The sequence below is a fragment of the Ipomoea nil genome, unplaced genomic scaffold (assembly GCF_001879475.1).
Source record: "Ipomoea nil cultivar Tokyo-kokei standard unplaced genomic scaffold, Asagao_1.1 scaffold0179, whole genome shotgun sequence".
In the NCBI taxonomy this organism is placed as follows: Eukaryota; Viridiplantae; Streptophyta; class Magnoliopsida; order Solanales; family Convolvulaceae; genus Ipomoea; species Ipomoea nil.
In genome coordinates this window covers 349673-367412 of record NW_017616607.1, presented here as the reverse complement: position 1 = coordinate 367412, position 17740 = coordinate 349673, and the positions used below count along the sequence as shown (strand labels likewise).

General features: G+C 38.4%; 2 protein-coding genes across 3 annotated transcripts; both read left to right on the top strand.

The window, feature by feature from the left end:
* Nucleotides 1-7949: 7949 nt before the first annotated feature.
* On the top strand, nt 7950-12942 carry LOC109178780 (uncharacterized protein At2g33490-like). Its single transcript, XM_019328340.1, has 11 exons — nt 7950-8204; nt 8913-8985; nt 9283-9357; nt 9521-9582; nt 9681-9749; nt 10165-10193; nt 10274-10466; nt 10557-10763; nt 10900-10953; nt 11065-12016; nt 12250-12942. Exons 1-11 carry the CDS (start codon nt 8091-8093, stop codon nt 12267-12269), a joined length of 1848 nt encoding a protein of 615 aa, XP_019183885.1. The 5' UTR covers nt 7950-8090; the 3' UTR covers nt 12270-12942.
* Nucleotides 12943-13598: 656 nt separating this feature from the next.
* LOC109178764 (probable inactive shikimate kinase like 1, chloroplastic) lies at nt 13599-15711 on the top strand. 2 transcript variants are annotated; one of them, XM_019328329.1, is made up of 10 exons: nt 13599-13908; nt 13990-14039; nt 14159-14210; nt 14317-14389; nt 14460-14547; nt 14648-14730; nt 14832-14958; nt 15110-15188; nt 15269-15333; nt 15424-15711. In XM_019328329.1, exons 1-10 carry the CDS (start codon nt 13704-13706, stop codon nt 15490-15492), a joined length of 891 nt encoding a protein of 296 aa, XP_019183874.1. In that variant the 5' UTR covers nt 13599-13703; the 3' UTR covers nt 15493-15711. The 2 variants fall into 2 exon arrangements, with proteins under 2 accessions (XP_019183874.1, XP_019183867.1); XM_019328322.1 differs by having other exon boundaries at nt 13600-13908; nt 14156-14210.
* The last annotated feature ends 2029 nt before the right edge of the window (nt 15712-17740 follow it).

Sequence of the window (17740 nt, the reverse complement as noted above, 5' to 3'; positions counted from 1 at the left end):
TTGACATCCCTAGTACCAACGGGCCCTCCAAAACCTCACTGATATATATATATATATATATATATATATATATATATATATATATATATATATATATATATATATATATATATATATATATATATGCTTCGAATCCGGTGCAACCCCTATGATACATGAGATCATGAGATCTCATGATATCTATTGATTCATTTTCCATGGATGGTTGAGATTGAAAGATTCTTTTAAACTAATTGAGGACATTTTTCAAACATAAGGATTAAAAAGTAATTCTAGTATTGAGTTTATTTTTGGTTAGTATTAAATTGTAATCTTGAGCATAATATTAGGTAGAATATTAAAGGTAATAACTAGTAATAATTTCTATTGATAGCTGATATTTTTAGTTGATTATGTACGACAGTGTGTGCGTGTATGTATTATGGCGTGTGCAAATTGTATGGATGAGGTTTTTTTTTTTTTTTTATGAAAATAGTTTATATGTGTGTGCGTGAATTTATGTATATGGGTTGGTTTTAAAGAAGAAGATTGCAAGAGTAGTACGTGTAGTATTTTTTTTTTAAAGAAAAAAGAGTGCAACAAGCCGAAGAAACGTGGGTATTCGTTGGTGTGTGTGTGTATGTGCAACAGCGTGTGTAAATTGTATGGTTGCGGGCTTTGATTTTTTTTTTTTTTTTGGACTTTTTTTTAAAAAAAAATTATTATTTTCATTAGTAAGCAATGGCGTGTGCAACTACATGAACCACTAAGTTTCCATGATGTTGTTAATATTTTTTGTTCGTGTTTTTTGAAAAATTGTTATGTTTTGTAAGCATCAACGCATGATGGTTTTTTTTTTTAAGAAACAATAATTTAAAAAGCCGAAGGCAAGTGGGTTGGACACAGGTGTGTGCATTAGTAAGCAATGACTTGTGCAACTACATGAACCGCGAACTTTGCATGACGTCATTAATATTTTTTGTTGGTGGTGTGGGCGTATATGTGCTATGGCGTGTACAAATCTTAATGATGCGGCGTTCATTTTTTGTTTAGTTGTACTTGTTAGCCAAAATTATTATTAGGTATGTGCGTGAATTCATGTTTTTTTTGGTTTGTTTATAAAGAAAATGATTGTTAGAGTAGTCCTCCTTAGATTTGTGGTGCACCGGTGTTGAAATTTACAGTGGTGTGTGCATATATGTACAACAGCGTGAGCATGCTATTGTAAGTCGGACTTCGCATAACTGTGGTACTATATTTTTTTTCTTTTATTTTGGCATGTGGTGTGGTGTAAAATAATTGGTAATCAGAGTACGCATGAATCATTGACCTTTTTCTTTTGGTAAAATTTTAGTAAAAGAATGCAGAAGCTTTTTGGCGTGTGATTTTGATTGTGGTCTGTGCATAACTGTGGTACGGCGTGTGCGTAATATGATATTGGAGTCAATGCAAGTGTGTTCTGTTTAGAATTTTGACTGAAACTGTAATTAGATGATTGTGCACATTCATGAGGTTGTTTTTATTTAATTAAAAAAGATTATACAAAACTTGGGCTTGGGTTTTTTTTTCCCTAACCCAATTACATTCACAGCTTTCCATTGGCATGCATTAAAGCGCTTCATTTGGGCAACTAAATGCTTTGGGGATGTACGAGTCTTCATAGTTGGGAAGATATCTACATCATCCTCATCGGGCATCCAAAGTCGGATCTCCTTGAGCATGAGGAGACACCACGACGGTGGGAGCTGGCGGGTCTACTTGGGCAGTAGGCGACGCTACACCAAGGGGGGCTTCAACGACCTCAGAAGTGTTCCCTAAAAAAATGTCAAGCTTTACGCACAGACAAACAAAAATGGTGCTAGACAGAAACATACACACAAAAAAAGAAGAGATATGTACTTCCATAAAAGAAGTCACCCAAACAAAACCACTTATTGTTTAAAAAAAATAATGCAAAATCCCAGCACAGTAATTCGCACACGCCATAACACTACACTGCACTGCACATACCAAATAACAAAAACCAAACTGTTTAAAAGGATCCCAATGAAAGAGTTAGTTCCAAAAAAAATAAAGAGAGACAAACACACAAAAGAACTATTTAAAAAAAAAATGATGCAAAATCTCTCACAACGTAAAGCGCACAGGTCATAACACTGCAATGCACACAACACTGTTACTCTGTTAGATTACATCTTCAAATACAACAGTAAAACCTAAAAAAAAAAAATTAAAAAACAACATGAATTAGGAGAGAATTCGTATATAGTAGTGCCAATGCTGCTAAAATATTATATTTATTCATTAATTCCTTTTTCATATAATTTATCACAATGCACCCACCACAAAAAACACATGCACACAACTAAGTCATTCACAAACAGTTTGAAATAAATACACATGGCATACCACATCGATACAACGACCAATGTTCACAAAACGCACACGCCATCCCGAACCTACGCACACACCAAGATCAAATATGAAGTTTTACAAGGTGAAGTGATAAGAGTTAATAATACAACACATATTTTGGCACATGATAATGAATGGAAGGCAAACCCATGCATGCATTATTATGCGACAATCTACCTTGTGGATGATACATATACACTGAAGAGCTAAAAACAAAGTTTACATATTTGTATAGGGACAGAACCAGAATTTACATTGAGTGAGGGCGAAGAAGCGAAGTTAAAATGAAAAAGAAAAAGAAATTTTTTGAGTGGAGAAATTTCCACCATTTTTTTGAGCTAATACATCAATACCATTCAATTTAGAGAAAACAAAAAATGCTTGGATGACAACTTGACTAGCCAACATTAAAATGTTTTACTGCTCGGGACCAATGCCAATCATAGTTTAAACCGAAAACTTTGTTTCTCACTAACACAACCAATGCATTTTAGCCATGCACTCATACTATAACTATATGGGAAAAACAAAAACTTGCCAGTAATGTATCTAAAACCTGGGATAAAATTTGCAACCATCGTGCAAAAAAGCAACTCAACCATGAGCACTTAGCCCACAATCTTCTACATGATAGTTAAAGCCACAAAACTTTTGTTCTAAAAATTGCAAATTCACAAAGCAGTTTTACTAAAACATGAAAATGCAATTAAGGAAAAGCATTATACTGTAATGAATTTCAACAAAACCAAAAAAAAAAAAAAAAAAAAAAAAAAAAAAAAAAAAAACAAACAAACAAACAATTAAGCATATTACTATTTGCAATTTAGAAATGCATTTTCTCACTTAAAATTCCACAAAAATTTAATGACCACAACAGAAACAAATTCCATGCGCAGACATACATATGAAAACATCATATGTTCAATGATTCAGACGAATTGGGGAAAAATTCGCAAGTAATTAGGGCAAATGAAGTTAATGAACAGATCTAAACACTACAGATGTAACAGATCCAAGGGATTAGGGACGACCGCGGACGGACGAAGAACTGAAGAAGACTACTGTGGACTCATGGAGGCGGTGGAGCTGACGGAGCTGCCAAGCTGCTGCCTGCTATGTTGTTCTTCTTCTCAGGGACAGACGGACGGACAGACCTGACGAAGTGCGAATGCCGTCCACCCAGAACGGCCAATGGTCGGCGGTGGCGACTTGCGACGTGCGATTTGCGAAGCAGAGCCGCGAAGCTGGAGCGTGGTCTACTGGTTTAAGAACAAATGAATGTAAAAAATAATAATAATAAATTATATTGTGGTGTGTCCGTTTGTGATTGTGATTTAATACCAGAGATGTGGTGTGAATACCGCAGAAGAAAGAAAGAGAAAGAAAGAGAAATTGAACGGAAGCAAAAGAGACTGCATTAAATATTGATTGTGATTTAATACCATAAATACCTGTGCACAGACCCAAAAAATCGGTCACCCAAATTTTTATACCTTAATAACAATATAAGCAAAAGCCAACCATACCCCCCAACTCCAAAATAAACATAGCGCGTGAGTTATTCATACTGCAAATCTGAAGCATTGAACAATATTAATAAACGGTCAAGATCGAGGCTCACGACCTCACCAGACAATAGTGACCTCACCGGATCCAAAATCTACACACACACACACACACACACACATATATGTGTATATATATATATATATATATATATATATATATATATATATATATATATATATATATATATATATATATATCTTTCATGCACCAAACTTATGTATGTCACATCTCAACAACTTCTCAGTGCAACACGATAAAGACTTTCCACATGCTCATGAGTTTTGGAAAAATAATACTTAGGCTCACGTTGGCCACTTATGCACTTTTGAATCATGCTAGTTTACAAAAAGACATGCTCTGTACATTTCTACCATAAAAATAAGCTTCAAATCCCATTGAACATACAACACAATCTAGTCATGCTTTTCTAATAATTCTTATCCACAAAGTATTCATGCTTCTCTAATCAATACACAAATAGCATAAGGGGAATAAAACAAAGAAATTCCCAAAGGCAAAGAACTCAAATAATCATACTGTGAAGCAATTTCATCACTAAAGCCATCAGAACATGCTCATTTCTAATCCAAATCCGACGAAATCAAAGCCAAAACGTGCGTCAAGACGGCCCCGAGGTACTGAGCCACAAGGGCCCGTGACACCTGATTCGAAATGACACGTAGCTGAGCCACAAGGGCCTGGCCATTACACATGAGCAACTCACGGTCCAAGGGGTTATACACTTTATAGATCAAAAGTTCTTAATAAAAACTTTCTAGAGATACATAGTATTTCCCAAAATATACGATGTTAATAACTAAGAAATTTTAGGGAAATAATAGAATAAGCTTCAAATATCTTTATAATTAAATATACACCTCATACATAATTATATAAGTATATATTCTCAAAATCAAGTATATCATTTCCCCAAAACATATATACTCATAAAATAATTCTTGAAATAGAGTTTTCTTGGCACATCAAGCTTTTGGTAGTTTAAACCCTTCTCAAACATATTTATGATTTTCTATAAAAAAAAATACTTTTAAATATAAATAAACCTGAACTCCCATTTCTAATCCGTCACCATGGTCCGTGAACTCCCAGAAATGGGTGCGGGGGTGCGGGGTGACAATTCCCAGAAATGGGTGGTCATGATCCGTGATCCGTGAACTCCCATTTCTAATCCGTCACCATGGTCCGTGAACTCCCAGAAATGGGTGCGGGGTGACTGGTGACGGATCTTGCCTAGATCCGTCGTCACCAGTCCCTATGGTCAAGATCCGTCACCAGTCCCTATGGTCAAGATCCGTCACCAGTCCCTATGGTCAAGATCCGTCACCATGGTCCGTGAACTCCCATTTCTAATCTGTCACCATGGTCCGTGAGCTCCCAGAAATGGGTGCGGGGTGACTGGTGACGGATCTTACCTAGATCCGTCCCTATGGTCAAGATCCGTCACCATGGTCCGTGAAATCTTGCCTAGATCCGTCTCTATGGTCAAGATCCGTCACCAGTCCCTATGGTCAAGATCCGTCACCATGGGAGTTGATCTTGCCTAGATCCGTCCCTATGGTCAAGATCCGTCACCAGTCCCTATGGTCAAGATCCGTCACCATGGTCCGTGAACTCCCATTTCTAATCCGTCACCATGGTCCGTGAGCTCCCATTTCTAATCCGTCACCATGGTCCGTGAGCTCCCAGAAATGGGTGTGGGGTGACTGGTGACGGATCTTACCTAGATCCGTCCCTATGGTCAAGATCCGTCACCATGGTCCGTGAACTCCCATTTCTAATCTGTCACCATGGTCCGTGAACTCCCATTTCTAATCCGTCACCATGGTCCGTGAACTCCTCCCATTTCTAATCCATCACCATGGTCCGTGAACTCCCAGAAATGGGGTGACTAGTGACGGATCTTGCCTAGATCCGTCCCTATGGTCAAGATCCGTCACCATGGTCCGTGAACTCCCAGAAATGGGTGCGGGGTGACTGGTGACGGATCTTGCCTAGATCCGTCCCTATGGTCAAGATGCTAATGCTTTCCTATTAACACTTCAACAGATGAACACTTCTCCAAAATCACATAGCAAGATGACAACAAATAACATATACTTCATCACTTTAAACACTCAATACATAAGTATAAACCAATTTGAACAAATAAATCACATATTTTAGGGCAAAAATACTAGATTTGGGAATCCATGGGTTATACCTTGAGCATTCTTGTTCTAGCCAACACCATTACCAAGCTCTTTTTCTTCACCCTTCATCTTCCTTCTCCAAACCAAAACATAGCAACAACTTCACCATTTCCACTCACAAGCACACAAATAAACCCACATAAATACATCATCTTAACAACTTAAACTAGAGAATGGAATGAAGGAAGAGAGGAGGAAGCTTACCAAATCTTGGACTAAGGCTTGGAGAAGAGGAGCTTTCAAGATGAAGAAGATGAAGATGGTAGAGAGGTGGAGAGAGAGAGACACGAGAGAGATGAGAGAAAGGGCTGCCAAGGGAGGTGAAAAAATGAACAAGAGTTAGGGTAGAATAGTGTTCTTTTGTTGCTAGGGTTGAAGGGTAAAAGTGTAATTGCTTACTTTCAAATATCTCATCAAATGCTTTGTCTTGTAGGAATAGTCAAGGTCCACCTTATATCATGAACCAAGGCTAGAAAGATGACTTTTGAATAACTTGGGGTCAAAATAGATTTTCTAAAAGATAGTTCTAATTAAAACACTTGGTTAATTAAGGTTTCACAGGTTCCTTTCCGGTTTCACTCAGATTGACTTTTGGATAAAAAACTTGGTACGCAATGTACCCGAAAATCTAGGATTTTAGATTTAAAATAAGTGCCGGTGTTGAATTTACTTAAAAGTGGCTCAAAATAATTTATTCAACACCAATTTCATCGCAAAAATTTTTACGGAGTGAAAAATGACTATTTCAGAATTTCTTAAAATCGGATTTATAAAATTAAATTTTGGGTTGTCACACTCACGCCACCTCCCTCGCAGCTTCGTCAGCCATGGCCTTCCCCCATGCCGCACCAACCGTCAGCTCGGGTTTTGCTTGGTTCACCTCCACTTCCTCGACTTTGAGTGCTATGTATTTAGTCGGGCTAATTATTTGACCAAAGTTTATGTTAAATTTTATATTATATTTTTAAATACATTTTAACATATTTGTAATATATGTTCAACAATTATGCTAACTCCGATTGTGATAGAGTTAGAACCTAAGACATTTCTTATATAAATTAATGAGTAAGTTAAAGAATAATAAATAATTAACGGAATATTCCGTTATTAAAATTTATACTAACAGAATGCAATGTTATTTAAGAGAAGAAAACAATATAATAGGGGGTAAATAAGAAAACTCATAAAAGTAATACTAAAATCAAAATATGAACTATTTATTTTCACAAACAATTACACCAACATTTTTTTTTTTTGTTCTCATTAAGGGTTTAAATTTATTAGTTCTTATTAGATTTGTAGATGTAGATGTAGATGATAGATTTGTAGATTATAAAGTTCATAATGAGATTAGTACAATTTTAATTTAAGCAATATTACTAAAATATTTGACAAAAGTTTATTCTAAATTTTGTTTCTATAAAACGCCTTTTCTTTAAAAAAAAAAAAAAAAAAAAAAAAAAACTATAAAACGCGCGATGAAATTTTAATATTAAATTTTTACCATGAGACTTCCAAAACTCACCCGGTCAAAATTATTCGTTTTGAGTTTTGACTGCGTAGAACTTACCGAAAACGGACAGGTGGTGCTCAGTGCTCACAGTAGCAGACTAGCAGGACTAGCAGCACAGCACAGCACTTGCATTCTTCACGTTAGAATTTTTCCGTCTTTTTCCTTTTTTTTTTTTTTTTTTAAATTTAATTTAATTTTTTTTTGTTTTCTAAAGTTTATTTATTTATATATTTTACTTTTCTGGTCAGAACTCAGAACTGATATACAGTAGTATTTTCTATTTCTATATTCGGCTTCTTCGCAACTCCAATCGACTGTGTTGGGGAAGACAACCTTAATCTTCGTCGTTTGTCTCTCTGTACAATTACAATCATCATAGTAATCATAGTGGTCGGAGGATTGATATGAAGTCTCCGTTGGGTAAGCTGAAGAAATTGGCGTTGCATAAGAGCGATGCAAAGGACAAGAAAGATCATCACTCCTTGGTCCTCTCCGACGGCCTCGCGCAGGCTTCGCAGGTCTCTGATCTTTCTCCCTATTTACTCTCTTTCTTTTGCTTTATGTTCTCTCGCTTTTTCTTCTTTTGTTTATTTATTTATTTATTTATTTTTTAATAATAATCATGAGATTGCCGAGTAAGATTTGAGCATAGTTTTTGGCGGAGTTTCCTCGCTGGTAATTCCATCGCAAACATTGTTGATTTTTACGGCATATTTCCGATTCCTGAGAGACTTGTTTGCTTTGAAGAGTCTCAGCAGTGTAGTTGCTACGCCCTTCCCAAGTCGGAAGAACCTAGAAATCTCACCTTTGAAGTGTGGTCAAATCTGTTTTTGATGTCTATTCGGGTTAGATCACTTAATTAGTTTCAATTCTAGCTTTGTGACAACTGTTGGAGAGCAATTTAGAGTTATGTCAACCATGAAGCTGTGTTCCTTTTAGATAAAAAATTTTCAGGTCTGACAATTTGAGTTTCATCTGAATCCCCCCTTTTTTGGTGCATCTGAATTCTTGTTATTATGCATACTATAATTACAAAGTTGTAGACATATCTGATTGGGGAAAATTCTGATTCATTCAGAATATATCTAAATGATTGCAACTCCACTATGTCACCTGTAATTGGGAACTTTAGGACTTTTTCTTTTTCTTTAGCAGGATCCTCTGCTCCCCGCATTCTCTTCTTTATCTTTGTAGTTGCATCTACATTGACTTCTGTTCTGTTACAGGATATGAAAGACATGAGGAACTGCTATGATAGTTTACTTTCTGCAGCAGCAGCAGCAGCAAATAGTGCATATGGTACTTTATGTCTTTATTCTTTACTCGTTACTCTAATTTTGAAAATAAAAAATGATAGTTCTGCATGGGCTCTGATGGAATGTCAATAAGCTTAGAGGACCAAGGGGATGTAACATTATGCTTACAACTGGTTGCTAAATTCAGTTTCTTACCTTTCTCGCCCTTATTTTGGAATATATCTTTCATAGATTATTATTTGATTGAACCTTTCTTTGAATAAGAATCTTGAGTCCCACTACTGAAACATCATGCCATCGTGGTCATTAATCATTATCAAGTATGAATCTTTCTTTTCAGAATTTTCGGAGTCCTTGATGGAAATGGGGAACTGTCTATTGGAGAAAATTACACTGAATGGTGATGGAGAAAGTGGTAAGTGAACCTACCTTTTCCACACTTGGTCTTTTTTTGGTTCTTGTTATTTTACTGGCTAAATGAAGACTGTCAATTCCTTAATATGTTTTGGGTGGAAAAAGAAAAAAAAAGTTACGATAGCACTATGCAATTCTTAGTTTAGGTTGCTATATGCATGCAGGCAAAGCATTCTCAGCACTTGGAAGAGTGCAGCTGGAACTGCAGAAACTTGTTGATATCTATGTTAGTGCATATCATTGTGACTATCTTCAATATTTTATTTTGGATTTGAAAAAAAAAAAAAAAAACAAGGGTGTGACTAATGGAAATTTCCATTGCAGCGTACTCATGTTATTGTAACCATCACAAACCCATCAGAGTCTCTTCTTAATGAGCTTCGGAAAGTGGAGGTTTGTGTGTTGAAAGTCTGGACTTACATCTACCTGTTTCAGTCTGATTGTGTTAAATCCTACTTCTCCTCCCCCTGTCCCCTCTTGGCTCTTGTTTTTGTTGTCCTCTTTGTACTTATAAACAGAGCTTTGGGGAATAGACTAGAGTTGCTCTTTCTTAGTTATCTGTGTTGCATGGTAAATATGTTGAGAAAAGTATGTGTGTGTGTAGCAGGCTGTTTGGTCTTTTATGAAATAGGAAATAGTAATCCGCCTGACATCTTTCATGTTGTTAAATTTAAAGCACTAGCAGTTAGATATTTAAAATCAGAAAACCCAGTTTTCCTTGTGGCTCAAGCAGTTTGAATGGTTTAGTTTGGTTATTCAGCACCCTTATTCTATAACGTTTAAAGAGTTCCATCCTCTATTGGTGCAGGAGATGAAACTACAATGTGATGAGAAAAGGTAATAATCTTTTCCATTGATCTGAGAAGATGTGTTATTTTCTTGCTTTTGTCATAATTATTGACTTCTTGCTTAATAAGGGAGGTGTATGAGTACATGATAAGCAACAGGGGAAAATGTGGAAAGGGCGAGAATTTTACTCCACAGCAATTGCAGGCTACTCGTGAAGAACATGATGAAATGGCAAGACTCTGCATTTTTCGTGTTGAATCTCTGAAGCAAGGGCGATCCCACAGTCTCTTGACCCAAGCCACCCGTCATCATGCAGCACAGGTGTCCTTGTGTCTTCATAAATTCAAACCATTACTGCCCATCTTTATTGCGAGTCTAGTAATGCTGTTTTCCTTGTCTCCTTTGGAACAGTTGAATTTGTTTCGTAAGGGATTTAAATCTCTTGAAGCTGTTGATCCACAAATAAGGATGGTTGCTGATAAGCAACATATAGATTTCCAAATCAGTGAAATAGATGATACAGATGATGATGGATCTAAGAGGTATGATGCTAATGATGAAGGGGAGTTGAGTTTTGACTATCGGACAAACAAGCAGGAGCTGAGCAATTCTATGGAGGTATCTTTTATTTTTTTTATTTTTTGTTTTGTAGGTGCAACTTTTGTATTCATAAGATCAATATTGTAAAATTTTCCTTGTTTCTTCCTAAGATCAAAGTTGATTAGTATTTTGGTCTGCTATGTGGATTCTGCAGTTAGATCATGCTGATGCTCCTAGTACACAAACTTCAGGCATAGAAGATATTGAGGTGAAGTTCTCCTTCCCTATATTACACTCTTTTTAATTTTAGTTTTCAAGTAAATCTTTGATTTTGTTTATCCACTTTGTCTCTATAACAATTTATGTAACACATTTGCAGTTAGATTTCAAATTCCAAGATCATGTTTTAAACAGACAACCTCGAGTTAGCAGTCATTCTGCTCCAATTGGACCAATTAATGCAGAGAAGATGGATATATCTGATAGGAATAGAGAAGCTCAGACATCTGCAAGAAAATTCCATACATATGTGCTGCCAACTCCAGCAGATGCAAAAAGCCTACCTGGAAGGGCAAGTGGTTCTTTTTTCCCTTCGAGTGTTACAAACCTCACTGGCAGTACCAACAATTTGTGGCGTTCAGATAATTATGATAAAGTCAAAGATGATAATAGCTTGTCAGTTCGTGGTGCATCAAAAGCTCAATCATCATTCAAAGAAAGCAACATTAACAATGCGTCCATCCGTCTACCCTCTCCTTTAGAAGGAACTTCGTCGGTTCAACAATTAGAGACACACAATACATTTGATGTTGAAAGGGCAAAAAGACTCTCTTTCTCTGGTCCGATATCAAGTAAGCCATTGTCTAACAGGCCTTCATTATCTGCCAGTGGGCCTATTGGCTCTGCTGAAAGGTCCCAGCAAGAATCTGGATCAACCTATGGAGTGCCAAGAGTCCAGCCACCTTCATCCATAGACATCTCCCGCAGTGCATCACCTCCACTTGTAGCTTCGCCAAAAATCAGTGAGCTGCATGAGCTCCCTCGGCCTCCTGGCTCTTTAGCTTCCAAGCCTGCAAGTAGATACTCCAACCCTTTGGCGGTATCAAATCCAGGGTCTTCACTACCATCTCGACATCTAACTGTTTCTCGAAGTTTCTCCATACCCTCCAGTGATCATAGAACAATGGCTTTAAATGAGTCCAAGCTAGCAGGAGCAGATTCTCCTATAATGAAAGATAATGCAGTAGTATCATCTCCTCCATTATCACCTATTTCTGTGTCAAACATTTCAACTCTTTCAGTAGTGGGCACCAGTTCTGGGCAGATCAGAGGTATTTTAAATAGCCTGTTTTAATTACATCCTTGTGGTTTGTGCTTTGTTCTTTTTCCCTTATGAAGAAAAATAATTCCTCAGCTCAGCGAGCAAATTTTTGAGGCAGATGATATGGCTAGAAAATATTAAGGTTTATGGTAAATAAATAAAACAAAATTTCAATTTTGTGCTTTTATTGTGAGTAGATAGAGCATCTGCAGTCTAGTTTCTGATTCAACATCTGAACTTCAGTGGACGCAGGTGGAAGATGATATGAGCGTCCCTTGCCAATGTCCCACTGTACCCTTCTGCTGAGTTCAGACCTCTTGTGGTTCTTCACAGTCCACAGAGCAGAGTTTGTTGACACAAGGTTGTGCTGGTATAGGGCTGTAAATGATATAATTTTGTTGGATTTACATTTAATTATTCCGCCCCCGTTGAGTATTATATTATACATCAGTTTTGACCATATGATGATGTCTCTTGATAACACAAAAATCCTCTCCCCTTGCCCTGCTGCTGTGCCCAAATGAACACTCCATTCCACAAGGAATAGAGAAAGGGAAGAGTATAAAACATTGTTTCTTTTATGTGTATTTTGTAAAGGGTAGGAACTGAGTGGTCTTCATTTGAAGAGGTGTTTTTGTTTATAGTACATAGCGAATAGGTATTTTGGGTTAAGGAACCTGTCGTGCTCGTTCACGTCACCTGTATCACGTTTTTGTTGCTTGTGGCTCTGTCTGTGTCTTTCGGTTTTCCTTGTAAGTTAATGTTCCAGGTTATGGACTTATGGTACACCATTTCTTTTGTTTCTTAATGAAAGATTTGATTTTGCTTGGGATTCATCAAGTGTATGAGCTAATGTTGAGGGATAATGCCAAATGTAATACAAAGAATTATACAATCATGTTATCCAATTCAATGATGTGCACAACTCCTTTTTGTGTATACATATTATTTCCGACTCTTTTGTTTGTTTGTTGTTGGAGGAGGGGCCTCAACCTAGATTTTTGGCAATCTAGGGTGTGTTGGTAATAAATTAATAATGAAACTTATGAGAATCGTTTGTTGGCTATCTCTTTGTTTTTTTTTTTTTTTTAAGAGAATATTTCTCAATCTCGATTGCTCTTAGATTAGTGAACAAAAATTTATTATGATTTTGGTTCAAAATTGGGTTAACTAAACAAGTTATTTTGTGTTACTATTTATTAACAGATAATTAACTTTATAATTTGGGATAGTTGGTAAGTATATTACTAATATAACTGCAAGATGATGATAATATATGGAGTATTTAACAAGATTATGATTATCGCGTGATATATGTATTGGAATTATTTTATATTTATTTATTATATATCATTAAAGTTTTATTTAATGATTTTAGACTACTAAACTTTTTATTGTTTTAAAAGCTATGAATTTCTTTAAGAGTGAGTTAGTATAATTCACATAGTAGGAAGTGAATTGGATTATTATAGATAGAGTTTGCATGTTAATTACGGAGTAGTGTATGATATTTTTGCGCTTTTCATTATTTAAATTTGTTTAATATTTTAACGTCAATATGACAATAAAGAAAAACAAAAGGGTGAAGTTTTGGAAGAGAAAAAACAAAAGGCTAAGAAAGGGGGATAGGAAATTTAAGGCAAGAGGATAAAGTGTTGGAAAAAGTGGGAGAAGGCGAAGGTGCGAAGGATTTAGGAATGGAGATAATCCGAGCAAGTTATGGCGGTTTCAACGTCAGATTGCTTCAGCCGTCTGCTTTAACGTTCTCGAAGACTTCCCTCCCTACTTGCCATTCTCCATTTCGAAGAGTTCCGGCTACTTCACACTCAATTTCGTCCCTGAAGCCCACATTTCCTTGCCGGAAACCTACCGTGTGCGCACTTCTCGACGATAATGATCCCGGTGAGACCATCATCGTCCCGACTTTTTCTTATTTTTGTTTGGTTTCCTTCATGTCAACTGCTTGACAGTATGAGTTTCCAGATTCCACAGCGGATGTCGCAAATGCTGCTGATCTGTCGTTCGTGGTGAAGGTGAGACGATTCTCCGCCTGAAATAAATGGATGTGGAGCTCAATTGTTTACTGTTCTGTATAGTTTCGTTTCGTTTAGTTTGAAGAGCACTTTTTTAACTGTTCAGTTGTATTCAGAAGAGGGCGTTTGAGATATCCCCTGATTTGAAAGGAACTTGTATATTTCTTGTTGGTGAGCATTACTCTTACTTTCAACGGCCTTTTTGTTCTCTTGATTTTACTTTTAATTGTTTTTTTTTTAATTTAAATATTACTTATGAAGATTGTCTGTTTTGAAGGGATTAATAGCTCCATTAAATCCAACTTGGGGAAACTTCTTGCAGATGAATTGAAATACTATTATTTCGACAGGTAATTATAGCCAACCAGAGCTATTACACCTCCATTAGTTTGATTATTAACCTGTGATAGTTTGGTGCAGTGATAGTGTAGTTGAAGATGCTGTAGGAGGAAAGGAGGCTGCTACATCATTTATACAGAGTGATAAGGAGGGGTTTCAGGACACAGAGGTGACTTCTTTTTTGTACTCTATTTATTTACTTATGCCTTGAGGTTGCATTACTATTTTGATGATGATCCTGTACACTCATCTCTAAACCCGCATTTCAGACAGAGGTACTGAGGCAGCTGTCATCCATGGGCCGGCTGGTTGTTTCTGCTGGGAATGCTGCTGTTCGGAATGCAACCAATCTGTATGACCACTGCCTACCTAATGTTACTCATTTTCTTTTTATTACTCTAAAGGAATAGTTGTCTATTTATTTACTCCTGATCATCCAATACTATACTATAGGGCACTTATAAGGCATGGCATATCCATATGGATCAAAGTTCCTTTACAGTTTGTGGCCAGGGAGGTTGTGGATGATAAATTTCAACTTCCTGCTTCTCAAGTTCCGATTTCTGGATCCTATTCTGAGGTCTAGAGCTTTTTGTCCAATGTTGATTTAACTGACACTTTTGTTGCTCTGATATTGGAGAGATTAATATATCATCTCCCAATAACATGCCTTGAGATTGTGGAGTTCTTGAGTGTTTGAGCTTATCCCAATTGTTTCTTCTTCCTAACAGGTGTTGGCTCAGCTGACTGCTGCTTATGAAGAAACGCAGGATGGATATGCCACAGCTGATGCAACTGTCTCGCTCCAGAGTATATTTGTATTCTTTCTTTTATGCACATATAGTTGTCAAAAATCTGTTGCGATGCTAACAGCCTATTTTCTTTGGCAGAAGTAGCTTCTCAGTTGGGTTATGATGATATTGAATCAGTGAGCACAGAAGAGTTGTGTTTGGAGGTTCATTCCCCCTTGTCCCCTGCTATTTGTTGTTTTCAAGAGAAGATGGTATTGGAGACAAAACTTTCACACTTGTTTCCATCCTTGTAGGTTATGAAGGAGATAGGCAAACTGATGAGGAAAAAGAAGATGATGGAAGAAGCTGCCAGGCCATTTTAGCTGTGAGTTGGTATACTTTAATCACCCACCCCAAAGGACTTGAATTGCTACATTAGGTCTTACTCATTTCTGTAACATGACAGAAATCATTTTTGTGCATTGCTGTATAAGGTGAGATGTTTTGTTTTTGAACTTGATGTGTATATTAAATAAATGCTACACAACATCTTCCTAGATAGAGCCATTTGGGTAAAATGCAACTTGAGAAGATTGTGTTAAGCGGTCCTGTTTTTACCATGCTTTCACCTCTTGGATGTAAAATGTGTGTTTTTAGTCTTTGAAGTCTTCTCAGGTTTCATAATACATGAACTTGATTCAGAGTAAGGCGGCGCATTCGTGAAATATTTAGTTAGGGTGTGTTTGGTTGGGGACTTTGTATTTCACTATAGGTTTTGATATTTATTATCATGTTTATTTGTCTATATTTGTTATACTATTATTGGATTTAAATATTTTAGTAATTACAAAATTTATTATTCTTTTACTCTTCTACTTTTGAACAATGGAATAAAATGGCAATTAGTTGTTAGCTGATTATGCAAAATGACTTTCTCAAAAAGCTTATCAAAAAAGTTGTTTTGGGCATGATACTGCTAATTCTACGCAAGCAATATAAAATAACACGAGACCGATAAAAGCAAGTAAAACCTTTATTGATCACGGTAAAGGCCCTAAGTACAATCTAGTTGATTGCTCTGAGTACCGACTGAGTGCGGTCGGGATTCTCTAACAACAACCGATCGATCGTCCAAAAGTCCCCTACACTGTAGCTACTGTGGGTATTTATAGCCGCTATGCCGGGGACAGGATTCCAGCCGTTCGGCATGTCCTCCACGTAGCCACCACGTGTCATCCTCCCGGGTGCCCTGCCTGTCAATGTAAAGAGCCGCCACGTGTCCTTCGTCAGCTCTTTCGCCAAAGGGCTACCGCTCGGTGGTCGACACCGCCGCTCGGGCAACTCCCGGTCGGTCTACGACCGGGTTCTTCTCGTGGAGCCCGACCTGTTACCTGCAAAGACAAGGAGAAAGAGACAAAGGCTCCTCGGTCGTGGTGAGGCTATGTCGATCGGGATATTCCCTACCAAGAGCCCCCCAGCCCGGGCCTTTTTGATCAGTCGGGAAGAAACGGGACGGGATGAAGAAGCCCAACCGTCAGCCACCCAGCCGACCTGCCAGCTGTCATTCCTTCCTACGCCACGTGTCGGCCTCTGCCGGCCTCGGCGATCCCATCCGTCGCCTCGGATTCAGCGCGGGTCGTGTCAGGCAAGTTGGCCCCTTTCCCGCCTAAATGCCCTCCTATAAATAGGCCCTTGAGGCCTTCATTTGAACTTTCCTCACTCTTTTGCTTCAGTCGGTATCCTCTAAGAATCCCGAGCAGAGCATCTCAGCAAGGCGATCAAGCAAAGCAAAACTTCAGATCCTCTTTCAAGTTTCTTCACTCGGTAAGCTCCTAGTTCTTTACTCTTTCTTTACGCTTTCAACTATAGGTAGAACTGCTTAGGTCAACTAACTGTCCCGGACGACTCAAGTCCTTTACTAACCCCGACCGACCTTTAGGTAGAGCGAAATGACGGATTCTGACAGTCAAAACGCCTCGATCGCGGATTATGACGAGGAGGTCGAGTATATCAGCGACGAGGAAGTGGACATTATGTCCTGCACTCCCGAAGCCAGCCCCCGAGCAACGCCAGCCCCTGAGCGAGCCGTCGAGCATAGCAACGCAGCAAGCCCCTCCGGGACGTCGAGCTCTAGCTCCAGCGGATCGGGGAGCTCCAGCGAAGAAGAAGAAGAGAGAACCACGTCAAGCGGGCGGGGTTCTCCGACCGAGGGCGTTAGGGAAACGCCTACCCGGGTGGTTGGGGACTACCCGGAAGCTGCTCCTCGAGGGGGTGATCGGGAAAAAACCCCCGAGCAGACCGAAGAAGACCCGGCCGGGCCGGCCACACCAGCAGTCGAGCTCGAGTTCTTGAACAGCGAGAGTGTCGAGCAAGAAATGAGCCTGCTGACCAAAGGCGAAGCGGCTCGGATTGCTGAAGTACTCCGGGGTCGGGTAGAATTCGACACGAGTCGGCGGCTGGGGAACGTAATTGATAGGCATCGGGGCAAGTGGATCGGGATGCATTACGACTCCCTAATGGCCCCGATTGCTATTCCCTTCCCGGCCCTCTTGACGGCCTTTCTAGCATACTACCGGGTCGTTCCGGCTCAAATCTGCCCGAACGCCCACCGGATCCTCGCCTGCTTCCCGC